We start from the raw sequence: 27,729 nt of genomic DNA, 5'->3' as shown, positions 1-27,729 counted from the left end.
AAGAGACCCCCCCACAGGAGTGGAGGGCATGCACCCAACTTTGAGTTCTGACAGAGTAAGCTGAGGCTTCAGGAAGGAAGAGAAACCTGAAATGAAGCTGCAGTCCACCTGAAGGAACTGCAGGTGTAAATTCCCATTGAGAAGAGGAGCAAAGGGCAGGCGGGGGCACTGGGACAAACAGGCTGAGCTGTGTTGTTTAAAAAATCTTGTTTTTAGAAACTGCCAAAGACAACTCTTTGATCTCAGACGAGAAAAGCTGAGAAGGAACTCGTTATCAGGCAGGTTTCTGTGGACAGAGGCAGTGCAGGCATGGGAAGGGTCAACATCCTCAGTGCTAGCCCAGGCCCCCCCAGAGCGACTCACCCTGGCTGCTCCGATCATAAACTGATCCTGGGATGATGGCCTCCCGGGCGTCATACATGGCTGTGGTCATGAAGCGAGCTCCCTGCAGAGGGGTTGGGTAGGTGAGGAATCCCACCCATTTTTAAATGACCCGGTCTTTGATGCTCAACATTTGGTCTCTGGCTTCAGCTCAAGCAGCACTGCATGCCTCAGCCCCCCAGAGCACCCCGGATTCACAAGGCTTCCTAACTGCCTGTGTCCAACTCCTAGATACCTCCAGGATTTAGCATCCCATATGGCCCCAAGCCGCAAAGGCCTCAAGACACTGGCGTGGGAGGATGTGTGGGGATACACCAGCAAACATTCCTCCTGTTCACATACTGACATAAACACACTCACCACAAGCCACACTGGCCATTGCTCACTGCCATGTGCCCAAATGTGGGCCTGAGGACAAAGGGGCCCCGGCCCTGTCCTATGCCCGCCCACAGCCAGCACTCACAGGGTTGATGGTGTTGACCAGCTTCCGGGGCTTGCTGAATTGCATTAGGCTCTCTCGCAGGTTGTTCAGGGGCCCCTCCACCAGCACCTTCTGCTCCTTGTAGTAATTCAGCAGGTGGTTCCAGAGTGGCTGCTTGGATAGGGCCTTGGGGTTCCCCACAATGATGACCCCGTATCTGTAAGGTATGGGCACAAAGAGCACGGTGCTTAGGGCCACACAGCAAGCAAACACCATGCAGAACAATCTGAGGACAAACTCAAAGCCTGAGTCCAAAGTCCCTGGGGGCCACCCTTAGCCTCCCTGCCCAGATGCCTGGCCTGCCCATGGTGACTAGCACTAGAGACCACCCTGCAAGCTGCTGACACTATGCTCGGTTTGAGGGCAGATTTCTAGGAGCTCAAATGACAAAACGCTCTAGTGTGTAGACAGACTCAAAGACTAGTCTCCCTGTTGCAGCCAAGTCAGCCTCCTGGGCTGCCTCAGGGACACTAATGGGTGGGGCATGTAACTCAATGCTCAAGCCTGGCCTAGCTTCCATGGGGGTTTACTCTCGCCCAGTTGTTTTGAGGCCACTGCCTTCCATGTTAGCCACCTAACAAGAGGGCACCACAGAAAGGGGTACACCATGAAAACCAAGTGCTCTGGGTGGGGAAGAAACTGACACAGGAACATGAGCCCAACTTCTGGCTAGCACACAGGCAGCACGAGGGCCACCTTGGTCTGCAGGTCCCTTCTGCTGTTACTACTGTTTCAGAGAAGTTACATCCCAGAGCCAAAAAGGAGACAGAACCAAAATATTAGACTTGTGAGTTCAACAACTCAAAAGGAACACCCCCACCCCCGCCGGGTTTGAATCTCAGGTCAGAAGGGCCAAAACTGACATTGCCCATGAGACTAAGGTCACAGAAAACCACCAGGATACAGAAACAAAGATAATTTGCACGTGAGCCCCTTCTTTCTAAATTGCTATTGTACTATGGCCATGCTACCCTGAACAAGCCCGATTCCATCTGATCTCGAAAGCTAAGCAGGGTCGGGCCTGGTTAGTACTTGGATGGGAGACCATCTAGGAAGACCAGGTGCTGTAGGTGTAAAAAAGAAAAAATAAGAGATTGTAAGCTGACAAGGTCCTTGTAATCTGTGAGGTCAACCAAGGGTTGCCTTGCCCCAAAAAATAAAATGAAAGAAAAGAAAAAAGGGAAGAAAAGGGGAGGGAGGGAGGGAGGAAGGAAAAGAAAGCTAGCTAGCCAGTTGGCTACTGTAGCCCTTTGACTTCAAGTATTGGCAAAGCCTCCCTCCCACATCCCATGCCGTCAGCCCAGAGTGTGGCTGGGATGCAAGGGCTGTTAATAAGAAGACCAGGCAGCGAGAACCCTCTCAGAGCCAGACCCAGAGAGAAAGTCCCTCTGAAAAGCTCTGAGGCGGGAAGGTAGTAACTGCTACCTGCAAGGCCCAACAGAACTAAGCCCACGTACCGCGCTCGGGTTAGGGCCACATTAAGCCGTCTGGGGTCGTTTAAAAACCCAATGCCTTGGTGCTCATTGGCCCGCACGCAGGAGAGGATGATGAAGTCCTTCTCGCGCCCCTGGAACGCATCCACACTGGCAATCTCCACCTCCTGCAGGAGACACATGGTCATCGCCAGCCAGCAGGCTGCCCTGAAGGACCCCTAGGTTGCATACAGCATGTCCAAATACACCATCGAATCTCACTCCGCAGAGCTGGTCCCCAGTCCCTTTCCTTGACATCCCACTTTGGTTGTCTTTTGAACCTTGCTAATTTGTTTCCCAATAACAAATGCATATATTTGTCAGAAGATCAGAGTCTGTTCCCAAGTTCACAAAACAGAAAGCAAATATCATCGTCAGAAGCATTATTCTGCATTTTGGTTCATTTCCATGTGGAGAAATAACTGTGTACCCTCATAACAGATTTGGACATTTTACTCCGGTGTCAACATAAGAGTGAGCAGCATTCTTGTAACTATGAAACATTTACTACACAGTGGCATGAACCACACCTCTACTGGTCAACCCTGGAGCCTTTTCAAATTCTTCTCTGAAAACTATCCTGAGAAAAACACCTTTGTGCATAAACATTAACCCACACTTCTGACCCCTGGAATAGTCTTGAGACATAGGACTCGGGACCGATAGTAAGATACAAACGCAACCCTCCCTGCCAGGCAGTCAAGGTCAGCCCTGTGTGGGGATGGGGTGCTTACCTGGTAGAGCTTGGTGTGCAGGGAGCCACTGAACTGCATATACTGCACCAAGTAGGAGCGCTGCCCCTCATAGGGCGTGATGATGCCAATCTGGTCTGGCTTGGCACCTGCCTTTAACAGCTTCGTGGTGATCTTCTCCACGTTTGCAGCCTCCGTCCTAAGGAAACCAGATGTTCAGTTCCCAGGCTCCACTTGTGGGCTCCTGAGGCTGTGGAAGGCACATGGGCAGCTGAGCCCACAGCAGGGCCCCAATCTGAACCGAGGGAGTCACATGAGACAGAAAAAAGCTCACCACACATGGACATAGAAAGGATCTAGCTCAACATAAAACTGATGACAAGGGAGGTGGGAACATGTTGTGGGCTGAGGAGCCTGAACAAAACGGAGAAGGGCAGTTTCAGCTTGCCTCATTAACCAGCAGCTTGGGCTGGCCACCACCACAGCAGGCAAACCTCTGCTTACCTGTTCAGGTAGGAGGTACCCGAACTAGCGATCTCTTCCTGGCCCTGGGTCACATAGAAGAACATCGGCTTATCAGGTTGGGGCCACTGGAAGTCAAACCCTTTCTTTACACGTTCCGCTGTCATCAGGAAGGGAAAAGAGGCAATACGTGCAGTCAGAGAAGAAAAGAAAAGCACAGCCTGAGGCCACGCTAGCAGGTCCCCTGCCCGAAAAGCTAGGACTGTGTGAAACCATGCACACAACATGACACAGAGCTACTTACTCCCTGAACAGGTCTCACTCATCAGTGCTTTATGGCCTGTTTAAAAATCCTTGGCTCCCCTACCCCGCCCCAGGGTCACCAAGATGTTCTCACGTTTCCTTCTAGAATCTTTACTGCTGTCCTCACAGGACCCAGAAGCCCCTACAACTGGCTTTTGTGGATGACACTGTTGAGCAACCCGTCTATCACATACCAGACTGCAGGAGCTGCATCTAACCAGAAGATCAGTGTGAGAAAACTTGTATTTCTGCACCAAGATAACCCATCATGATACGCAAGGACACATGATATAATGCCCTTCATGTCAATCTGAAAATGAGGTCAAGTCTGTCTCTATAGTTCAAACGAGACAGAGGCTGATGAGGAGGCGGCCCATCAACATCTGCTGCATTTAGGGGCTGGTCTACCAACCAATTTCTGTGGTGTAAACACTCCCACCACAGCTGTCGGGACACCCCTTGTCAGTGGTTCTGGGTGGGCACCAGCACTGCCCTGGATGGGGGTCCCCTAAAGCCTGACAGAGCTCTTGGGGGCTGGTCAGGTGCTAATGACACAGGTATGTTCACTTACGAAATCTAAGCTGGACACTTAGAATTTGGGTTCTTCTTTATACTTCAACAAATAACTAAAATATACTCATTTGGTAATGTCTGTGTGTTGGGCACTAAAGCCATAGCAATGAATCACCACCAGTCTCTGAACCAGCACTAAGTGGTGGCTTTCTCATCAGTGCCAACCTTGTCAGAGAATCACAAATGAGCTCCTTGTGGCCTGGCCTTTCCTGGTGCTGGTCCTGATGGACCAGCAGCATTCTAAGTGCCACAGCGATGGCAGCCACGGCAGTAACTCCTAAGACCACATTGCACAGCAGCTGTGTGGCCCTGGACAGGTATGCTATCAGCCTCCTCATCTACTAAGTGGGGCTAGACAAGCTCAACATGATGGCTGCTGGAGTTAATGACAAACTCAAGGCCCTTTATACTCTGAAGAGTTGAGGGGTCAAAATATGTTTCCATGGGTTACACCTACTGATGTTTGCTGTATTTTAAAACCTAAAAGTTTAAGATATCGATTATTTAATTAAAAAATAAACACATTACAAAACTTCAAAAAAATTTTTAATGAAAAATTACCGTATTTTCCACTAAAGAATAAACTTAGTGAATACGTGCAACTTGCTGCGCTATCTAGTTCACTGGGATCTGCTCCTGCATGCGGTCTCCCACGAGCTGGTGACGTGTTTTATAGCCTTTATGGATTCACCTGATTCTCCACTGAAGCCAGATGGGAGGCGCCGTGCAGATCTGTGACAATGGCCTTTCTACTCTATCTAGCACTTGGAATAGCCTTTGACCCGAGTGACTTTACAACACCCTTGCTGGCCGCTGAGATAAAAGGTACCTACTGACTCCCCTACAGATGCCACCACAATCTCATCAGAAAAACTACTCAGCATTAAGGACACTCAGTCAGCTCATGCTACGGAACACGAGTTTTCTAAAATACCAATTTCCATTGAATACTCGGATTTTATCACTGGTGATAAATATGATTAGTTGTTTTCCTTGAAGCCACAAGCTTGCTTTGTTTTCAAGAATGCGCACACCAAATATCCTGCATCTTAAAAACCAGTGTGTCTAACAGCCCTTCCTTCAAGCACCTTTCACACCCGCCAGTGTCAAGAGGACGTGCACTTAGGATGCTGCTTGCTGCCAAGTATGTGGTAGTGACAACACAGAGCAGTCTAGTGGTACCACACAGACTCACACCAAGGCCCCCATTAGCCCCCAGCACTGCTCCGCATCATCAGTGCAAGTGTCAGCACAGTGAAGATTACATGCCACCTCATTGTAACTATGAAAAGGAATCTTGCACCAACCTTCCCCTCCATCTTGTGGACCCCAGGGCACGGGCTCTGAGAACTGCCTATTCTTGTGCTGCATGTGACCAGCTCCTGGGGTGAATGCTAATTAGCAACTCTGTGACTCTGTCCACACCCAGACGTAGTCCCACACTCTAAAGTGGACATGCTGTCCTGCTGACCACAACGCCTATCAGAGGCGCCCCCCACATATAAGTTGTTGCTAAGTAAGGCCACTCTGGAAAGAAGTGACGGCAGGTTTTGTACCCCTCCCCATTCTGAGTGTTACCTGCCGTGACGCCATTCTGCAGAGAACCCTCATAGAAGATGTTGGACGGAAAAGCGCTGAGCGCAGGGTGCATCCGATACTGGACCTGCAAGCGGATCGGACGGATGCCCAGCACCACGAGGCGTTCGAACAGCGACTGAGACAGCCCGGCCTTGGCCGCCTTCTTGCACATCACCACGGGGCCGAGCTGGCAGTGGTCACCCACAAGGATCAGCTGTTGTGAGAGGCCCACACACATGAGAAGCTTGAACACGAAGCAGCCTAGATGTCCACTCAGAGTCCACATAACCACAGAACCACACGAGTTCCAGGGTTGAGATACTGACCAGGCATGGGAAAATTGCCCACCACAGATATGAAACACACTAAGATGTGCACTCAAGACCCACATGGAGATGGCTCTGTGAGGCACCTGGCCCTTCAAAGACCCCCACAAAAGGCCCACTGTGCATCCCTGAGCTCTACCGGGGCGTCACATAGCCTGTTTAAGAAAAACTCTAGCATTAAGAATTACATAGAAGTGGAACAAGAGAGAATGCACACCAGTTTTCAAACAAAACCAACATGGAAGTAACATGGCTCACCTGCTTGGCTCCGAGGACCACAGGGACCATGCACTCTGGCTCGGTGGCTTGGGTGCTCTCGTCAATTAAAATGGAGCGGAACTGCATCTTGGCAAGCCTGGGGTCCCCCGCACCCACACACGTACAGCAGATGACATCCGCATTCTGGAGAAACGATCATGTTATCATCAGGGGCACCTGCACAGTATATGTTTGCCAGGCCCCACAGGGCGAGCAGGACGGGATGCTGCTCTGGTCCCCGCCCGCCTGACAATCATGGAAATGAACTGTCCCTCCTTGACAGCATCCACTATCCAGGCTGCACTGACACAAACTTTTGAGATCCTAAGTGGTCAGGCTTCACTGGAGAAAACCTCTCAATACAGACGGTTTGGTGCTTAAGACAGCCTCTGAGGGGCAGTGCTGAGCCGGGCAACGGGTTGGAATTCACTTTTGGTTAGTTTATCACGAAAGAGTAGACCTACCCCAAGGGTTCGGATCAGGATCCCAAGCTTCCAGCAGCAGGGAAGCTAGCAGGGAGTGGAAACTACTCAAAAATCATGTCTGTGATCTCAGAGAAGGCAAATAAGATAGGGTATCCAAGTATCTTCCAAAAGCAAGTAATACACCCAAAGTCCCTAAGGCCCAGGCCCTCACCATGAGCAGCTCCCTTTCGGCCGTGCGCTTCAGGGCTCGGTACCGCTTCTCATCAGCAGATGACAGCTCCCCAGTCTCATCCTTCAGCTGCTGCAGCTTCTGCAGCTCTGGCATGCTGGAAGCACAGGGGCAGGTCAGTGGCGTGGAGTGTGCACCAGGGCCACACAGACAAGATGTGCCTCTCAGCTGGGTACCTGAGACTCACCTATCCATGTTCCGGATCTGGTTATGCAGGGCTAGGAATGACACCGGGGAGTCGATGGCCTCGCGGCTCTTGGCGCAGAGCCGCACAACTTTCAGCCCAGTTTGGTGGATCTTCTCCGTCAGCTGATCCACAGCTATGTTACTTGGAGCACAGACAAGCACGGGCCTTCAACAGAAGGTGAATGAATGTCTCAGTGCTCGCTCAGAGGAGATTCAAGAAATGCTAAGTAGCCAAGCCTGTTGTTTATAATCACAGGCAGTGGAACCAGCTCAGATCTAAGACTAAAGTCAGGAACGGTACAATGCAAAAGCAGCTTAAAACAAAGGCAGTCGAAGGCTTCCTGTCCCTACCCAGTTTTCACTTTACTTGTGCAAAGCACCGCTAATTATACACCCACATCATCACCTCTGTAAGCATAGTGAAGACTTTCCAAGCTCCAAAGTGTACACAGCACAGCACCACCCAGAAGTCACTGACATGTGCTGCCTTGGAGAGCAGCATACTAGCTTGTTAAAAGCAACCAGAGAGGCCGGATCTATTACAATATAAAATGCAGCGAGCTAATAGATCGCCCCCAAGACATCCCAAAGATAGGCCTGCTAACCCCTACCCATTGCCCTGCCGTGCCAGATGGTAGACGATGGTGGCTGAGGTTACTGTCTTCCCCGTGCCTGGTGGTCCCTGGATCAGGCTTAGAGGTCTCTGCAGCACAGTCTTTACAGCATAAACCTTGAGATACAAGTGACTGTTAGGGGTACAGATGCCCCGGGAGCCCTCACCCAGCACCTCTGTGGGCCAGGTACCTCCCACCCCTTAGACAGTGAGAACCTGAGAGTGGTTGAGGTCAGGGAGCCCCTGTGCTGTGAAGCGCTTGGGTAGCTGGCACTTGATGATCACGTCCTCCACTTCGTGGCCGAGTAGCTTGTGGTAGATATAACCTGACACGGAGGTCTCATCCACAGCAAAGGTCTTCAGTGCACTCTGCATCCTGTGGGGAAGCGCCAGGTCAGCCACATGTTCAGGTGGACTGGTGGGAAGCCCTGCCCCTGGGACAAGAGAATCATCTAGAGCTGGAGACGAAGGCAGACGCACCTGTCAAACGAGGTGGATTTCCACACAAAGTCCACCTGGAAGTTATGCGTCACCTCCACAGGTGCACCCACACTGCTCCGCAGCTCAATGGCAATCTCATCACCGTAATCTGTGCCGCTGAGTTAAGGCTCATCCTTGTCACAAGCTGGTTTACCTTTCTTAGAAGTCCTCATTTGGTTAGAGACATAATCCTCCCTTTGTACCCAAAGGTGACGACACAGCAAGTGAGACCTATGTACTCACCAACAATTTTGCTCATGATGTCTGGATCCCCTGCAGCCAGCCCCTTACCCCCAATTACCCCGTAAGCCCTGAGGCATCGCCCTGGATGCCAGGATGGAGCACCCACATCCAGAGGCCGGGTTCCAACTGTGAGCTTCTGAGAGCCCTGAGGTGCAGAGCTCAAAGTACCCTAGTTCCAGGCAAAATAGTGCTTCTATCCGTTTTACATAAATGGTGTGCACTCAAGAGCCCGCCTGAAGAAAGGGCTCAGTGCTTTGAAATAAACACGACTCAAAGAGGCCCCTCCAGCCGTGGACAAACCCTCCACCCAAGGTCCCAGGACCAATCTTCATGGTGACCCCCACGCAGGTCTCCTTTGCAAGCCCTTCTTCACACAAAGGATACTATCAGGGACCTTGATGACATGGCCGATCCCTTTCCACAGGGGTGCTAGGTCCCCTTTGTATCGCAGGCATATCTCATCACCCTGCATGAGCCGCATATCTTCCAGGGAAAAGACAAGAAAGCCAGCATTTTCAACATGCTCTAAAGCTGCCACCATGAAGAGTTCAAATTAAGGGACACTTTACAGGGGCAAAACTAGGAATTTTATGCTACTTATGGTCACAAATATTTTAAAACTTAAAATCACCTCTTAACCAAATTATGACTAAATCCTCATTACCAGAGTCAGTCTTGGGCAAAGTGAAGTAGGCGATTCTCTTCTTGTTAAGGCCCAGGTCCCACCTGACTGTGATGTTATCTTGAGTCTGAGCACATGAAAAATAAGAGCCCTGTTAGCCTATGACACAGACATTGTCTGAACTCATGTGTTTGGGTTTCCACAGGCCTACAGCAACTTCATGAGCCATGATGTTGGGGTGCAGTGAGCAGCACTCAACAGCCTGAAACACCAACAAGGGCACCTCTGGGAGAGAAGCCATTAGGACCACCAGAACCCACACAGACGACCAGGCCAGGATCCCGCAATCGATGTCGGCTCTCAGAGGTCCTTGGAGGGAGAGAAGGAAGCTGACAGCTGAGGAAATGGCCCACGAGCCCTGGACTCTCACTTCTTAAGCACATTCTTCGTGGGACCAGCACAAGGAGTGCCCACTGCGTGCCTTCGATCCTTGGGTCTGAAGCTTGTGGCTGCGGGCAAAGGCTGCAAACCCAACTGCAAGGGACTTTTGTTGGATTTAGAATTAGCAAACACTCAGGCCAGTGTCTAGCTGAGTGACAGGGCATTTGTCCTCGATCCATGGCTCGTTCTCTCTAGGCGCTGGGCCTTGAACAGCATCGCAGCCTGCAGGGAAAGCCGCCCTCCCAGACCTCAGGAGAGATGTGTTAAAACGACCATACCCTCCTGCACACACCACATCACCTGGGACTCTTTGAGCTTCTTGTCATAATCGGCCTCCAGCTTGACCAGAGGCCCGAATATGTTCTGGTACTGGTAGGCATCCTCATACCGCAAGAGGACATGCTGCGGCTCCTCATCCACCCCCGGCTTCTCTAGGTCCTCCAAGGTGGCAGAAGGATTCTCCTAGAAGATAAAGACCACACCAGGTTCATCACTTGTTTCACTTGTGTATGAATTATATTTGAGCCCATGGGTCACTAGAGGGATGGGAGCACACTCATCATTTCTTGGAGCTGATGTTGGGCTGATGCACACGAGCGGTTAAACTAGCTCGAGGTCACACGGCTCAAACATGGTGGAACCCTGTAGAACAGATATCTTTAACTCTGCTTAACCCAGCATTACTTCAAGCTATTTTTTTTTAAACTGTCATATAACACTTATTAACAAATGCTCTCTAGACTGTATTCTGGGAAATGCAGCCTTATAGCATATAATTTTCTCCAAAAGGAGTTGGCAGCCACTAGTGTCCACCCTGTGGGAGAGCCCCCATGTGGAGAAGTCCACACGGCACAGGGAGCTGGATGTCTGTCTCCTCGCACCTCAACTGCTGCTCCTAACACTCCCAATAGGGTTATACCAACAGGGTGAATCTTAGTGATGACACCCCAAATACACAGAGGACCCACCTACACCATCAAATGGCTATGTCCTCCACAATTGCTTGGCCCTGAACTGGGAGGGCCGGCACTTTCCAGACCACTAGAAAGACCACTGGTTCCTCGTTCCTCTGGCTGTATGAACAGAAGGGGAGGCCCATCTCCCCATTTCCTCCTGATCCTACACTGCACCAACAGGGTGGTGTACTTTTCCCTGGCAGGGACAGAACAGTATCTGGGCTGTTTGGATATAAACAGAAATGATGAAATAATTGTGGCAACCTGAAGATGGAAGTGGAAAGGCTCCTTGCTACATGATGCCTGAAAAACATTTTGACTTGCATTCAAAATTCACATTTAAGATTTCTGGTTATATCGGTGTCTAATTAAAATTTCCAGTTTCATTATTAAAACTTTAAAGTCTAAACAGCCAGAACCAAAGAAGGGCTTCCCAGGAGAACTGGGTCTGCAGGCAGGGTAACCCCCTACCACCTGCCCAGGGGAGTCACTCTTCCCTTCAGTCATCTGGCTGCTCTGGGCTGAGAGTCTCTGACCTTTAGGACTCCAACCCCTTTCCCACTGAATGCTCACCCCCCAGCCTGGTGTCGCCTAAGGTCAGACACAACACAGACCCAATGAGTTGTCTAAGTGCACTCACAGTTCTGTCTACTCAGGCCCTGTCTCCACATCCACCCACAGCTGTCCAGGGCCAGTTCCCATCAGGGCCCCTCCAGGCAGAGGCTACAGAGCCTCCCAGGAGTTCCTTCCCGGAATCTCCTATTTCTGAAGACACCAGCCCTCCCCACCCCTGGGGTCTACAGGAAACTGGTTGTTGAGGATTTGCATTCTCAGCAGGCCTCACCTTCCACAATTCCTCTAGTTTGTTGATCTGCTGAGCGGTTATTTGCCGAGCCCGCAGCTGCTCCTGCTCTGAAGGGATCTTGACCAGCCAAGACAGGAAGCAGCGGTCCTGGATCAGGGGCTGCCATTGCGAGCTGTCCCAGTTGATGTCCTTGAGGCTGCTCTGACTGGCACAAGGCTGCCTGTAAGAAGCCCCGAGAGCAAGAGCATTCAGATGAGGATGACCTCTGCCCCAAAGCTTACCTTTCACCCTGAGGCGCCGGTCCCTGCATTTGTGATCACGTTACCTTTGCATTGTTAGTAATAAATCACATCTCCCACACATTTGAGCTCTGAATTCTTAAAACTCAGAACAGACTTTGGTTTTACAGAATTGTTTTTATGATTTAACGAGAACACACCCCAAGAGTTACTTGACATTCCCAGCTCTCCAACAAGCCCTAATCCCCAAACGTCCTCACACCTTGCTGGTCAGCAGAAACTCTTTTAAAGCATGTTAAAGTTCCACTGAGTCAGAGCTAGCCCGCCGGGGAAATCAAGGCACCCTCACCTGCACAGCAGCACTACCACCGAGTCAGCCTTAGCAGGGATGAAGCCAAGGAGGAAGACGTTGCGGCAGCCACAATTGTAACACTCCAGGACCGTCTCCCCCAGGGGCCCATCTTTGTGCAAAGTCACCTCTTTGCATTTTGCCCTCACAAGGTGATTTACAATGTGGCTGAAACCAGGAAATGATAAATAGTTAACACCCGAGGTTTGGCTTTTCACCACTTCCAATTCTTGAGCCCCCCATTAAAAGTTCCGGTACCGTTCACGGTCCATTAGCAGGGGCGGTCACACCTCATCCATCTGGCATCCCAGGGGACCAGCCTGCCCCAGAACTGGCTCCCCACTGAGCGCAAAAATCAACCCAACTTGAAACATTTTTAAGAAAAACTTTCCTAACATGTTTCACATGGTTTCTGCCTTTTTTCTTCTTCTTTCAGTTCTTGCTTTCTTAAATACAACTTATCAGGCTTCACTGGATCTATGGCTGCAGCCCCGGCCGCTGCCCTTTTCCCAGCTCCTCTCACTCCTTGTGGCTTCTCTGTTGCTTCTTTCAAAGTAACTTCTCAAGGACCCTGTGCTGGCTGCCAGGAGCAACTGCTCCTCCTAATTTGCTGCAGGCCAGGAAACTTGATAAGCACATGTATTAGAAACATGAGGACAATAAAAAACTGAGTAGTGGGGCTCAGGGTTACTCTCAGGAAGCACAAGGCCGACATTGAACCCTCTGAAACCTCGACATCTCGGCGTGGTCAGGGCTCTACTGTTGTTCTCATTTTCAGGTCACAGCTCACCTAAACCAGGACCTCCTTATGCCAAGCCAGCCTTGCTGGGGCCCATGTGCAGTGCAGGCCCTGCCTCGGGCTCTCTGTAGTCTGGCTGTGGGTTTGTTGGACACTCCTTGCTGCCACCCTCTCTTCCCCTCTGAAATCGCTTCTGTTGCAAGGTTCGGCTAAGACACCAATGTTCTAACCCTCTCTGGCTCCGCAAAACTCATCAGACCATCTAACCAACCACTGCCACTCTCGGCACTCCTCAGTCTCCCACTCCTCTCTAGAGCCACCATCACTAGGCATATTACCAGAACTAGCAGTTTCCTCTTGTTCTTTCTGTGCCTACCTCATCCCACTACACTGGCAGCTCTCTGAAGGCAATGGGCTGCCTATCATCTTTCACTTGGGCCTTGTGTAGAACATGCAACAATGGTTGACTGAGCCTGTTTTCTGTTAGAGGCCCTTCCCTCACTTCCCCGATCTTGGCTCTGCTGACCGGAAGCTGGAGTTGCCAACTAAGACAAGTTTTATTTAACTGCTTTTCCTATAGGAGAGGAGCTAATGCAAACATGGTAACACTTAAATTGCCCAGAACATTCAGAAAAGGAGACGCATATCTCTTTTTGGTAACCCTGAAGATGCTTTTCCTTTGAAGTCTTTCAAAAACATCAGCCCCATTTCTGGCCTTTCTCAGAACTCCACATTTCACATCCCAACTCTCAGATGACCCGAAATCTAACCATTGTGTTCCCAGGCGGCACAATGGTGAGGCCCAGCCCTAGACTGCTGAAGGCACAGGAAGGGTGGGGGCTCTGTGCACATAAACCTGCTTATGGACTTTTGTCACTTCTCCAAAACATGAACTTCAGAAGATTCCACTTCCTTGCTGATGACCTGAAGCCCTGTCCCACTGAGACTCTGCTCTACTTCCTGTGGCAATGGAGACAGAAGCAGGGGATGAGTAGTTCCAGTGCTCAAGCTAGACAGGTCAACTCTCCCCAGAATCTAAGCACCAGCACCACGCTGCTCTCACCAAACATAAGCATGGGCCCAGTCACAGATGCTGCTGATCAGCAGCAGGAGGGAACCCTGCTCTTGGGTCAACTTGATTTAATCTGACAATTCAGGATCTGGCCCGTTAGCCTCAGGACTACTCAGATGAGCTCAGGCCTAAGGGAGCCTTCTCAGGAAGTAGCTCATGGATGCCCGTTACCATCTTGTAAACATACTCACCGGGCACCCTATAATGAAGATGAACGGGCATGCCAAGAGCTCATTTTGCAGAAAAATATAAATAAAAACTGGGAATGAGAATTAAGCCAACTCTACTTGCATAATAAAAAGAACCAGAGAATAAATCAAGGGTAAATACATTAAGGCATTCACACACTACCATCTGTTTCAAGTTAAACCCGTCACAGAGGAGGGAAAAACCCAGGTTTGTTAGTGCGATTTTATGTTGTGCTTTGCTTCAGTATTTCCATAATTTACACACACAAATCTGAGCACAGCCTGATTAAAGACACATGCTCAGCCTGATACCTACCTGCCAGAAGTATTTCCACGTCCGTTACAGAACCACTTCTTGCTGGTATTACAGTAAACCACGCAAGCAGGATCGTGTATTCCACAGTAACTAAAAAAGTCAAAACAATAACAGTTAAAGCTGAAAGGTTGCTCTCTGGTTTTAATTTAGCAGAATGTAAAATTCTTTCCTCTTACAACATTTTTAAGTTTTTCATTAAACACATACTCAGACCCAATGATCCTACTAACAACATTCAATCATTTAACTGCATAGGGTTCCTGGCCTTGTGAATGCAGGAAGGGGATGAGTGCTGAAGAAACCCTTGGAGATGCTCCAGTAACAGCAGCAAAGCCCCTAGTGGGTGTGGGGGGGTAGCGGGGGGCGAGTGCCATTCGAGGTGCCAGGTGAGCCCAAAACCCCCAAGGTGTTGTATCACATGGCCTTATGTTTCAGGTACATGACTTAGCACATGGAAGGTGGGCTGTGACAACGCTGTATTCATGCTCCAGCAGAGGGCACCATTCTCTGAGAAAAGATTGGCTCAGACCTAGCAGCAGAGGGTTTGGAGCGTGGACTGACCTCAGCTCAAAAGGAGTACCTCAGGAGAGCCCCCCCGCACCTCCCCCCACATACTCCTTGGCCTCGTTTGTCTGAAAATCAACACACCAAAAACAAAAGCATTGGCTCCCCACAGAGTTCTGTATGTGTATGAAGCCAAGGCTCAGTCTCAAACCAGAGTGTGCTTTAGCCAAGAACCTTCCCCACAACACCCCACACGTGGGGACAGCAGGGAGGGCCAGGGGTTGTGCAGACTTCAACCAGCTGCAGCTTCACCAGGACCAAGGATAACTGTGTATATGACAGGAACACACTAATACATCACTATACATATGCAAAAATACTTGTAAATGAGCGCGAACAAAGCCAAAATAGTATAAATCTGTCCATAAAGCAGGAAAAGGGTTGCACTGTATCCTTCAGTGCCAGAGAGGCGGGTAGGGCTGATTTGAGACCCAGGCCAAAAGCTGCCCTGACTGGCCGAATACCCTAAGCAAGATCATTTCACCGCTTTTGGTCTCAATTTCCTCATGTGCGTGTAACAAAAAAGCCAGAATAAGTCCAAATGGAAAAGATAGGTCCTGCTCTAGATGATAATTCCAAATTTGGTCAACATTCAAGTCTACCCACTGACTATTCAATTCCAATTTTTCAGGAATCTTGAATACATCAGAGGCAGACATTTTAAAGAATCCAACAGTAATCTCTCTGAAAGAGAAATCTTAGCTGATTTATTTACTCCATAAACCCAAATGCTCATCCAATGTTATGAGTTCTTTCTGGTGAGTGAGTGGGGCAGGTACTGGGAACACCCACAGGGCCTAAGGATGGCAGAGAGGGGAACCTTTCCCCCACCCACTGGGAGAATCAGAGATGACAGAGGGTGATGAGCTCACCCTCCTGCCCAGTCTTTGATTTTGGAGTGGCCTCTGTGAAGCCAGCAGACATACTCAAAATACAGAGGCTCTGGGACGCCCCCACTGTCAGCGCTCACCTGCAGGCATGTACTGGGAGGTCCTTTGTGTAATAAGTATCCTCTTCATCTTCTTCGAAGTTCAATTCGGCCAACAACTGGCTGGTCTTGGCCACACTGTCATCCACGGCCCCATTCTGCAGGATGCCTTCAGGTCCTCCGACCTACCGCAGAATAGCAGTTTCATCATGCAAGCCTGCTGCCTCCAGGCCTAGGACACATGGCTTCTCCCCAAGTGAGCAGCCACGGTGACCCTCCTATGAAGCACTGGCCTGCTTCTGCTTTGAGACAGTTGTGTCTTCTGCTTTGACTGTTCACACTCTCTCTATACCTATCAAACCTACCCAGTCCAAAACAGGGCCCTTGTGGCCCCAGTCATCCACCCTGGCTCCTGTGCAGCCAGACTCAACCCTGTCTGCCCCAGAGCCACAACCACAACCAGGATTCAGAGGAAAACGCTTCTCATCACTGAGGGCCATAGGAGCAAGATGACTTTTTACAAACCAGTTAAGGTCTCCTCTGGGGAAAGTTGCACAATATCAGGCTGAAAGGCCTGGAATCCCACACAGTGAACGGTCTTCCCAAAGCCTAAGCACTGGAAGCCAAGGTCGCGACTCCTGGAGATGTCGAAGAGCAGTTCCTTCCTCATTCGACAGACTTCCTCCACAGCCAGTCCCCTCTCCAAAAAGCAGCCTTTCTTGATCATGAATTATAAATTGAATGTTAGGATAACCTTCTGAATTCAGGCAAAAATCTTACTAAATATATTACCTTTTATGTTACAAGAGCAAAAAACACAAACAGGCAACTTTAAGTATCTAAGCCACGAATTTCACAGGCACTTCTGCTGAGCTAAACATCCATTCAAGGAGCGCATGGAGACTCGGCTCACCTGAGAGGAACAAGCATCCTAATGCCAACCCCCAGGAATCTCAGATAGCAGTCAATAGTTTGTCATCTCTTGCCATGGGCCACAGCCCACACAAGGCTGGATCAGGCAGCAGGAGCATCCTGTGGTGATGAGGCACAGGAGCAGTGATGGGAGCTCCAAGGCAGACACTGGCCCCACTCCCTTGCACAGACCCTGCCACTTAGAGCCGGGAGACCAAAAACCAGAGCCATGCCATGAGTAGCCCACTCAGGCCAGTGCAGCCTGAGCCAGCAGTGCTCACAGGGACTTTCCCTATCCACTGCTCCAGCCAGGTCACTTGTATAAACCTAAGGACAGTGGTTCTCATGAGGTGGGGATCCTGGATATTGCAAAGGTACCTTTGCAGTGTCAGGAAGTAAGCATTTTGTCACAGAACACTTATGTCTGTAATGGTCTCAGCCCAGATCAGAACCCACTCACTTCACAGTGTCTGCCACCACATTAATATGCTTTTTACAGGAAGGCAACCACCAGATTAATTACAAGAAAAATGTATGCTTTGTTTGAAAAGTTTCTTTTCAAAAAGTAAAAATCAAAATCAACTTTTGGATTTCAATGCATAGACAGTGTGCTATAACATCACCACAAGCACCTCTTGGTGAATTCCTGATCTCTTTTTTAAAAAAAATTTAGTAAAATTCATATAAAATGTACCATCTTAACCATTTTTAGGTGAACAGTTAGGGGGCATTAAGTACATTCACACCAGTGCGCAACCATAACCACCATCCATCATGAGAACTCCACAAAACCTCACGTAAGTGGAATCACACAGTATTTGTCCTTTTGTCTGGCTTATTTCACTTAGCATAACACCTTCGAGGTTCATCCATGCTGTAGCATTTGTCAGGATTTTCTTCCTTTTTAAGGCTGAATAATATTCCACTGCATAGATTTATGACATTTTGTTTATCTAGCCATGTTGTCAGCAGACACTTGGGTTGCTTCCACCTTTTGGCTGCTATGAATTATCTTGCTATGAACACAAATACACATACAAATATCTTTTAAGAGGCCCTGCTTTCATTTCTTTTGGATATATACCCAGAAGTGGAGTTGCTGGGTCATATGGTCATTTTGTTTAACTTTTTGAGGAATCACCAGACTGTTTTCCTCAGTAGGTGCACCATTTTACATTCTCACCAACAATGGTTCTTCATCAACACCTGTTGTAATCTTTTTTTCTTTTTAAACAGCCATCCCAAAGGATGTGAGGTAGTATCTCACTGTGGGGTGTTTTTTTTTTTTAATCTCACTGTGGTTTTGATTTTAATTTCCATGATAATGAACATCTTTTCATGTGCTTGTTGGTCATTTGTATATCCTGCTTGGAGCAATGTCTATTCAAGTCCTTTGCCCATTTTTAACTTGGCTGTTAAAAAATTTTAATAGTGACTTGTGCTTTGTTTGAAATTTTGAATCTGGTTATCACTTCAAAGAGTCACCTCTTCATCTGGCAATGTTTCTTCTGACAAATGCAGTGGTAACACTGGTGTGAGGCTGCCAACCGGGCCGGCACTGCTGGCTCAGTATCTCTTGGTGTGACTGTACCTAGGAACACATGTTGGTTGGCTTTCTGAAAGTGTGTAGCCAGGTTATGGCATCTGAATTTCACTTCATGGCAGTGAGGGGGCATATATATCATGCTATAGGAGAGGGCTGAGAAGGTGGTCTAGCATGGGATCAGCTTGTGGGCTACCTCTTGGGCTCAGAAGAGTATTTACATTTTTTAATGACTGGATTAAATAACTACTAATATCCTCAATTTTGCTTCTTCTTCTTCGAAGTCTAGAATATTTACTATCTAGTCCTTCAAGAAAACATTTTCTGACTCCTAGTCTAGAAGAACTCCTAAAACTGTACAATCTACCAGGTTGCATAATTTTTACATATAAAGAAAATATTCTTGGTGATAACAGAATCTTTTTTTTTTTTTAATTTTTTAATTATTTATGCCTACAGCACCTAGTCTTCATAGGTGGTCTCCCACCCAAGCACTAACCAGGCCTGACCCTGCTTAGCTTCCAAGATCAGATATCGGGCTTGTTCAGAGTGGCATGGCCGTAGACCATAGACCATGGCTCCACTGGGGCACGAACCCAGGACTTTCTGCATGTCAAGCAGACGTGCTAACCGCTACACTATGGAACCAAGTCCAATATCAGAATCATTATTCTCCTGAAACATCAAAATTAGTACGTAGAATAAAAAAGTATACAACACCTGGGTGGTCTCATCCTACCCAATTCTGCCTAACACCTCACCTCCCCTCATCGTTGGGAGCCTGAGCAGCCTTGTGGTGACGCTGTCTAAACTATACTGATCCCTCCAGGCTTAATAAGGGACAGGAAATCTAAGTCCACTCTTGGAACGCCTGGGAGATAACAGAATATGGATCCAGGATGGGGTGGACTCTCTTCACCCCCACTAAAGCCAGGGAGGCTGGAGAGAGAAGTCCAAAATCCTCTAGGCCCAGTGACCCTGCAGCTGCCCCACAGGGGAGTATAGTGTGGCCCCCTCTCACTTGTGCACACACATACAAATGCACGTGCTCCCAGCTCCCATTTGGCCTCACTCCTGCCCAGCTGTGATCTGGCCACAACACAAACTGACCTCTATAGCTGGATTGGTAGTTTCTCCCTCTACTTTCTGTTAAGTTTTAAGATAACATTAATTTAAAAAATACATGTGACTTTAGAAACTATAATTACATGAGTTAAAGCACTAGAAAGTATTTGGCACAGAGAGGACTCACAGCCTATGTCAAGTGACATGACAGGAGTCTAGGGTGTCCTCATCTTCGGCCAGTATAAGACTAAGGTATTCCAAGGTCATCAACCTCTCACCCCCAGCCAGGACCTCTGGGTACTGCTGGGCTCAAGAGGTACAGGGCCTCCCTGCACCCACCAGTATTCCAAGCCCCTCCTCAGGCACCATGTCACTGGGGAAACAAGTTCCCTCTCCACCTGTGCTCTGGATACTCAGTATCTGAAGTCCATCTATGAGTTGCTGAGCTGATCAAGGCCTGTAGGGGTTTTCTGCCCAGAGACAGTTCCGTACAACCCACTACAGAACTCCCGACAGCGCACATCAGAGCAATAAGAAAAGAGGTCACTTCACTCTCACAGAGGAAAAGCATAAGCTCAAAAACTACCCCTCAATGTGCTGGAAAGAATTTTTGATCACAGACTTTTACTTCAGACTCCATATTGTCATACTACTCAGCATGAAATAGATCTTAGCACTCACTGTCCCTTGGCGTCTGGAAAGCAGGCTCCTGGTTCTACAGGTCTTGGTCCACAGGGCACCACCGCCCAGGGAGGCCACCCCTGCTTTCATCTGAGGGGCCCCAGTGGGGCCACTATGCCTGTCCTGCTCCCTGCTATGACTCCAGCACCTAGAACTGAGCCCACACCCCAAGAGGCCCTCATATTATTGGTTAAAAGAACACATCTTCTCATCCAAAACACAAAAGCTGTAAAGGGACTCTTTATTCTTTTATCCCCAAGGTTTAAATATAAAAAAGAGTGAGAAATGGCCTTTCCCTCAGGGATGGCCAGAGGCAGAAAGAGCTGCAGGGCCTCTGAGCCCTGCCTCAGGAAAAGGCTAAGAGAAGGTCCAGCCTCCCCCAACTTTTGGAAAAGTTTCAAACCTACATAAAGAAACCCTCAGCATCTAGATCCACCAATCACTCACATTTCACCATGCCTGCTCTCTCCCTCTTCCTCTGCACACACTTTTTATTTTCCTGATCCATTTCAGAGTGATGGGTTCCAGAACAAGGGCTTTCTCCCCACAACCACAATACAGGCATACCTTGTTTTATTGTTTTTCACAAATACTGCATTTTCTACAAATTGAAAGCAAGACTCCCAAGAGCAAAAAATTACAATTGGTTGAAAGCTCCAATAATGGTTAGCATTTTATAGCAATAAAGTATTTTTAAATTAAGATATGTGCATTGTCTTTTTAGACATAATGATTTTGCACACTTATTTAAGACTATAGTATACTGTAAACACAACTTTTATACACACTGGAAAACCAAAACATTCACGTGACGTGCTTCATTGCAGTGGATTGGAACCCCACCCGCAGTGCCTCCAAGGTGTGCCTGTACAGGCCTCATGCTCAAGAGCAATACTGATACAATACTGCTATCTAATACCCACAGGCACCTTTCCCGAGTGTCCTAATAATGTCCTTTATGGTTGTTTAAATTCAAGGTCCAGCGAATGATCATACATTTTTGATGTCTCTTTAGCCTCCTCTAATGTATTAGTTTTAACCAATGTTTGACTTATGAAGGCGGCAACATCGCATGGTGCCACCTAACAAACAATGGGTTCTGGATAAAAAGAATCTGCCCTCGCTGACCCCTCTGCACCTTCCAAACCACACTCTGCTATGGGTCCCACTGAACACAGCTGGGTGTCATGGTCCTCTACGGGCTGGACTTTCCTGTATCACCGCAAGACCACCCCGCCACAGTGACTATCACAACTGCCCAGAATCTGCCTCTTCCAATCTCCATGCATGTCAGTTTGGTGGGGGCCTCTCCCAAGGCCTCTTGCCCCTCTCAACGCAGCACCTCCAAAGGGTCTGCTGAGCAGAACTACCCCAACTCATGCCTCCTCCATACAAGGGGAGTCCTGCCTCAGTCGGGGGGATCTTGGGCCCTGATAAAAACCAGATAGGAACTTGTGTCTGCTCCAGACAACTCCTTGTGAGGACTCTATGGCAACAGAATGCAGGATGAGCACATGCCCTGGAAGGAGAAGTGGCCTCCAAGACTGCCTTTGTACCATAATAATACGCACATTCACTTGTGTGCACACAGGCAGACATCCAACCACAGCACCCTCTTCCTAAGTTTCCCTTCTAGCCATTGCCACACCTGCTGAGTCTCCTGCCATATAAGAGCCCTTCCTCTCAAGTGAGGTCACAGCGCTCCTCAGTAGCTCTGCAAGGCTCCAAGATCCAGCATAGACCCATCAGATTGGCACACCGGCTATAGTCTATACCCACTCTCCATGCCAAGCCCTATGCTGTACCCCGTGCCCACCCCTCCACCCAGTGGGCGCACCTTCCTGACAACTCAAGGACTACCACTCACAAAGGCTCTCCCTTTGCAGGGCAAACGACTCTTTCTTTTGAGCTCTCACCATCCCTAAGGCCAACCACAGTCTGGGCAGCACCTATCATTTCTAACAAAGCAGCTGCAGTTGGCAAAGGACTCACTCTGACCCCACAGCTTCCCAGAGCACAGCAAGCAGAACTGCTGAGAAGGCGGGAGTCAGGGACCAGGCTGAAGAGGCTGGCCTGACCGCCTGCACAGAGGGGACAGAAGTAAAGACAGACCTGTGAGGGCTCCCAGGCCTCAGCTCCTGCCTCTGAACCCCAGTGAAAGGCCCAGCGCATGGGGCGGCACATCTCCCCAGTGTGTGACCAGGAGTCGTTGAGCCTGGGTCACCTAATTCCCCTATGTTACAGTTGTTGACAAAAGACTTCAAAGATTAGCAAGAGAAAAAAAGGAGGAAAGAAAAAGCAGTGTGAAGGAGAAATCGAAGGCAGCAAGTGACTATGGTAATGGTCAAACAGCCCTGTAAATTTACAAGAAAAACACTGACTTGAACACTTATAAACAAGAAGGCTCTACGGTATGTGATCACAACTCAATGAAGCTACTAGAAACATGTCTTTTTGATTTGTGGGAACTAGACTGAGAGAGAACTCTGGTTTTTCATTAACACTGGTATTGTACTGGTGTTAATTTTCTCCCCAATCTTGCTGAATCCCAGTGAAGAAATGGATAGAATTGAGAAGTCATTTCCCTTACTCACCATTAAACGACATGTAAGCCCTCCCTTTGTCCTAAATGCTGGTAGAGTCCTCACCATTTGGAAATAAACCTGAGAAATCCAATAAGGGAAAAAGTGCTGGACCAACACTTGCTAGAGCTCCTGCATAGTTACCAGCTTATCTCTGATTTTCTCAAGATGTGCTTATATCAGAGCTGAACTGCATAATCACAAAACCAGATGAAAAAAGTCTGACTCAAATTTCAAACTCACCACTTTTAGGAACCCCTGGACTATATCAAACACTCCTCTTCATCATAAGCTACAGATAGGAAGCAGAAGAGGATTTGTTTCTCTGATGGTCAAGGATATGTGAGGACAGTCTTCCATGAATTCTGATGGCGGTAGGAGTATGGTTTTGAAGACTAGGTAACAACTCTTTATCCAAGTACCTTACCACTTGAAAAGGAAAAAGCCTAAGTTTGTGTACACAGGATTACAACTGAGGAAGAGCCTTTGTGTATCGGTGGCCTGTTGAGGGTCATCGGGCTGTTTCCAGTCTGGGGCTCTCGTGAACAAAGTTGCTGTTAACACTCAGAGCAGCCCCACATTTGGGTAACTGCCTTGTTTCTCTGCTGGACCACAGAACTCTGGGTGACTGTTCCACCACCAAGGTAAGAAAGTTCAAAGTGGCATTTCCAGCCTTTTTAAAAAATGGAGCTACTCAAGTGGTCAATGTTATCTCCATAATCCAATGAACACATCCATCACCCCCAACCAAGTCCCCTGGTGCCCTTTGTCATCTCTCTTTCCATTTTTTCCTCCCTTCCCCCCAGCACGGATCTGCTTTCTATTACTGTAATTTAACTAGCAGTTCCTAGAGCTTTAAAGAAACGGAATCAGTCCCCGATTTACAACTTTTCAACTTTATGATGGTGTGAAAGCGATATGCATTCAGTAGAACCCATACTTTGAAGTTTGATATTTTCCTGGGCTAGCAGTATGTGGGTATGATACTCTTGTGATGCTGGGCAGCGGCACTGAGATGATTTTGCCCAACTGCAAGCTAATGTAAGTGTTCTGAGCACGTTTAAGGTAGGCTAGGGTAAACTATGACATTCAATAGATTAGGTGTATTACATGCATTTTTGACAAGATATTTTCAACTTACAACAGGTTTAATCGGGACATAATCCTATCATAAGTCAAGGAGCATTTATAAGTGATTCTTTCACTCAGTGTAATTATTCTGAGATGCAGCCACATTTTTGCATATATCAACAGTTCATTCCCTTTTATGCCTGGGTGGTATTCCCAACTCTTAAGATTTTCACCGTAATTCCAGTGTTTTGAGGAAACATGATTGTAGCAAAAGTCAAGAGGAAATATTCCAACTAGACAGACCAGAAGGGTTGTAACACCAACTATTATGCAAAGGACTTCTGAAATTACCTTTCCCAGCACTCTGAGGCTCAGGGTCAAAAAGGGCCTAGGAAAGGGTCAGATGCTTAAAAGAAAACTGTCCTTCTATCTTAAGGACACTTGACAGGACTGTCAGCACTTTTCATCCCAGGATCTTGAAGAATTTGATAAATATAAGTTTTATTTTACAAACAAGAAACAGAGTGTTATTTGAACCAACTCAAGAGATCAGCAAGAACCACCCCTGCCTGCTGTTCTCTCCCTTGTTGGGATATATATTCTGTTTCTAAACATATTTTCAGGTAAAACCAACTGTGCAAAACCAGCAGTCAGGACTGATGATATCCAAAGTGGCCGCATGCTGAAAAATAGTCTGGCAACTCCTGGAAAGGTTACGCAGTTACCACACGACCAGCAGACATACATATACAATGAAACTTGTACACGAATGTTCAGAGCAGCACTATTCATAACAGGTAAAAGTGGAAGCAACCTAAATGTCCACCAAAAGACGTGTGGATAAACAAAATGTGGTCTGTCCATACTGCGGAATATTACGCAGTCATTAAAAAGAATGGAGTAGTTACATGTTATAATGTGGATGAACCTTGAAAACATGCTCCCTGAAGGAAGCCAGATACAAAAGGCTACATACCACATGATTCCATTATATGAAATGTCCAGAGTACGTAAATCCAGAGATAATAAGATTAGTGGTTGCCTGGAGTTGGAGGAGGGAGGACTGACAGGCTAAGGGGTTTAGGGTTTCTTTTTAGGGTGATAAAAATGTCCTATTATTAGGGTGATAAAAATGTCCTATGATTATGGTTGTGGCTGGTTGCACAACTCTGAATGTACTAAAAGCCACTGAATTGTACACTCTAAATGGACAAATTGTATGGTATGTAAATTCTATCCCAATAAATCTGGGAAACAAAACTGGCTGTACAGCACTTGACACTTTACAACCACTCATCCAACAAGATCAAAACAAAAGGCATTCAGAATGGGAAATTTTTTTTAATCTCTCTGGAAGCCCCCCCATACAGCTAATTACCAGGGTTACCAACTCCTGGTCCGTGGACCAATACCAGTCCGTGGCCAGTTAGGAACCAGGCCACACAGCAGGAAGTGAGCAGCAGGCTAGTGAGCGAAGCTTCATCTGTATTTGCAGCAGCTCCCCAGGGCTAGTATCACGGCCTCAGCTTCACCTTAGATCATTAGGTATTAGATTTTCATAGGAGCATCCATCCCTAATACCAAGAGTTGGGGACCGCTGGGTTACACAGCCAAGTCTGAAGACAAACAAGGAAAATCTTCCCAAATGCTGTGGCGGTTGTCAATGCCACTGATTGGAGATAATCAACTTTTTTCCACTTTCCAACACCCAAATTCAGGGCTTCCTCTTGTGACACAAAGAATATTACTCGCCTCTTCCCCAAATACAAATCCAAAGTTAGGCTACAGGTGGGTGGGTCATCAGGATTAACTAAAAGGAAGAACAGACTGATATCATCAGAGCTCAAGTGAACTCAATTGCAATATTTACCTCCAATGGAGACTTTTAATGCTTTTATGTTGTATAGCTCAGTGTTCAGATGCAGGAAAATAAATCGATTACTTCGTATGTAAGAGGACACGCCCTCAATTAATCACAAACACAAGGAACAAAACTAGAACCAGAGCTGCCCCAGGTTTGCTGTTGTGTACTGGCTACAGGTAAAAGAGGATTTGCAATAAAACAATTACCTGAGCTGCCACAGATTGTGGCACACTGCTTGATCAAGAGATCTTTATCCTCGGCCTTCTGGGCACGCTGGGCACAAGTTACAGACAGCACTATCTGGTCCATTCAGACATGAGTCCAAATTTCATGTATGTTTAAAAGTAACAAAACTAAAACTGCTTTGTCTCCATTTTACAGCTGTGACAACAGAGAGGTCTACAGAGTCTGAGACTACAGGTATGAACACATGCTTCCAGCAGCTCATTCTTCTCTCCAGGCAAACTCTCCCCTCTCTTCCCTTCCTCCACCACGTGTAAATGAAACTGAAAAACATACACACTTACACACCTGTTCTCCCTGATGCCCCACCCATCAGGCTTCTATTTTTAAGGAATCTGGGGTCAGAATGACTCAAATGTTTTTTGCTTCTATTAGGGGCTAAAAGAAATCTCAAGTGGGTGGTCTACCCACAGGAGTGACTCAACCCAACCAGACTCCCAACCAGAACACAACCCCCATCCCTCAAGACAGAGTCTGAGCTCACTCTGGGAGAGGATAGGGTGCCTCCCCTAGTCCATACAGTGTTTCCTCACGTCAATGGGACACCTGTGGCAAGGTGAGCCTTGTACCTCCCCCCTGGTTAAGAATTAAGGAAAATAAACCTGAAGGATGTACCAGGCACAGGGAAACCTGGTGAATGGAATCTGAGATTCAGAGGATGATGGTGACGTTTCCTAGGACTTTAACCAACCCCTTCTCCCACCCCCTGGGCAGGAACCCAGGTCAGAAAAGTATACACTTGATAACTTCTCACAACCCAAACCTAAATTTAAAATACCTAAGTAGCTTTCGCTAAACGTTCACTTCATTAAAAACAAGTTTCCGATGTGGCAGACCCATTTATGTAAAATCCACCACCACTGCCTTCTGGAGGAACAAACTCAAACCTAACTTTTCCAAGGCAGGGCTGGGGGTTACGTAACAGGTCAGTTTCAGCAACAGGCAATGCAAGAAGGAAAAACAAAACGCAACCTGCCTCTTGAATCTCAAACGCCAAGCCAGTGGGGGGTTCTTTCCTTCCACTGGAGGCAAAAATTCCCTTTCTGCTCCAGGAGCCTCGCTCCCCAGAGTCCCTGGGCCTAGGGAAATTTGACCCCGAGGTTCGGGGCGGGGGGTGCGATGGGGCGGAGGGGAGGGTGCCGGATGACTGCGACCACAGGCTGGAGGTAGGGCAGGGCTCCCGCTCGGCCAGAACCGGGACCAGGACAAATCCTCCAGGACCATGCTGAAGAGTAACTTGGAGACAGGTCACCCCTGACCTGGCCTGAGACGAACCTTGGGCGGGTCACCTCGGACATACTCAGAAGGAGACTTAGGCAAGTCATCTAAGATCTGGTCCGAGCTAGACCCAGACCTGACCTTAGGGAGACTCAAGGCAGATCACCCAGACTCGACCAGAGTGGGACCGGAGGAGGTTTGCCCTGCGCCCAGTCGGTGTGTGGGAACCGGGACAGGTTAGTCTGAATCTGGCCAGAGTGGGGGTCCCGAGACAGGTTACTCCAGGCTCGGCGAAGTGGGAAACACGGGACTGGTCAGTCCAGGACGAGCCAGAGTGAAGGACCTGAGACAAGTTATCCGGATCTGGCCAGAATGGGGGACCCGGAACAGGTTACATCAAGGCCAGTCGGAGTCGGGGAGCCGGGACAGGTCCCCGGGCGCCGAGGCCCGGCCCGGCTTCCGGCGCCGCCATGTGCCGCTCACCTGCGCGTCGAGCTGTCCGGCCGCAACTCCTGCGCCTGCACCGACCGGGCCCCCCGGGCCGCCACCCCCAGGACCGCCGGGGCCGCCGGGGGGCGTCTGCGTCTGGCTGGGGAGAGTGAAGTCGGTGAACTCAAACTCGGAGCCCT

At 48.4% G+C, this 27,729-nt stretch overlaps 1 protein-coding gene, 1 long non-coding RNA gene, 1 other non-coding gene and 1 pseudogene across 3 annotated transcripts in view; 1 reads left to right on the top strand and 3 right to left on the bottom strand.

Annotated features, from left to right (window-relative positions):
* The window catches only part of UPF1 (UPF1, RNA helicase and ATPase), a 39,903-nt gene that overhangs the window by 4,263 nt on the left and 7,911 nt on the right, over positions 1 to 27,729 (bottom strand). Inside the window, exons 2-21 of the mRNA XM_006904409.3 lie at positions 27,584 to 27,727; positions 15,964 to 16,106; positions 14,430 to 14,519; positions 12,115 to 12,282; positions 11,566 to 11,746; positions 10,066 to 10,227; positions 9,367 to 9,451; positions 9,087 to 9,185; positions 8,460 to 8,568; positions 8,196 to 8,355; positions 7,978 to 8,096; positions 7,368 to 7,532; positions 7,163 to 7,277; positions 6,527 to 6,670; positions 5,943 to 6,156; positions 3,531 to 3,648; positions 3,069 to 3,225; positions 2,320 to 2,462; positions 845 to 1,019; positions 364 to 445 (exon numbers count right to left, since the gene is read on the bottom strand). Coding sequence (XP_006904471.1) covers positions 364 to 445; positions 845 to 1,019; positions 2,320 to 2,462; positions 3,069 to 3,225; positions 3,531 to 3,648; positions 5,943 to 6,156; positions 6,527 to 6,670; positions 7,163 to 7,277; positions 7,368 to 7,532; positions 7,978 to 8,096; positions 8,196 to 8,355; positions 8,460 to 8,568; positions 9,087 to 9,185; positions 9,367 to 9,451; positions 10,066 to 10,227; positions 11,566 to 11,746; positions 12,115 to 12,282; positions 14,430 to 14,519; positions 15,964 to 16,106; positions 27,584 to 27,727 — 2,773 coding nt within the window. The remainder of the gene's footprint in view (positions 1 to 363; positions 446 to 844; positions 1,020 to 2,319; positions 2,463 to 3,068; positions 3,226 to 3,530; positions 3,649 to 5,942; positions 6,157 to 6,526; positions 6,671 to 7,162; positions 7,278 to 7,367; positions 7,533 to 7,977; positions 8,097 to 8,195; positions 8,356 to 8,459; positions 8,569 to 9,086; positions 9,186 to 9,366; positions 9,452 to 10,065; positions 10,228 to 11,565; positions 11,747 to 12,114; positions 12,283 to 14,429; positions 14,520 to 15,963; positions 16,107 to 27,583; positions 27,728 to 27,729) is intronic.
* LOC112477144 lies at positions 1,817 to 1,935 on the top strand (annotated as a pseudogene).
* On the bottom strand, positions 18,952 to 19,024 carry TRNAV-GAC. The gene has a single exon. It is a non-coding gene; the product is annotated as a tRNA-Val (tRNA).
* Positions 25,097 to 27,577, bottom strand: LOC112476596. The gene is made up of 2 exons (XR_003045141.1): positions 25,846 to 27,577; positions 25,097 to 25,585 (listed from the first exon to the last, which is right to left on the bottom strand). It is a non-coding gene; the product is annotated as an uncharacterized LOC112476596 (long non-coding RNA).

Source organism: Pteropus alecto, unplaced genomic scaffold (assembly GCF_000325575.1).
Source record: "Pteropus alecto unplaced genomic scaffold, ASM32557v1 scaffold160, whole genome shotgun sequence".
In the NCBI taxonomy this organism is placed as follows: domain Eukaryota; kingdom Metazoa; phylum Chordata; class Mammalia; order Chiroptera; family Pteropodidae; genus Pteropus; species Pteropus alecto.
Note: the sequence above shows the minus strand (reverse complement) of the source record. Positions and strands in the feature narration are given on the sequence as shown.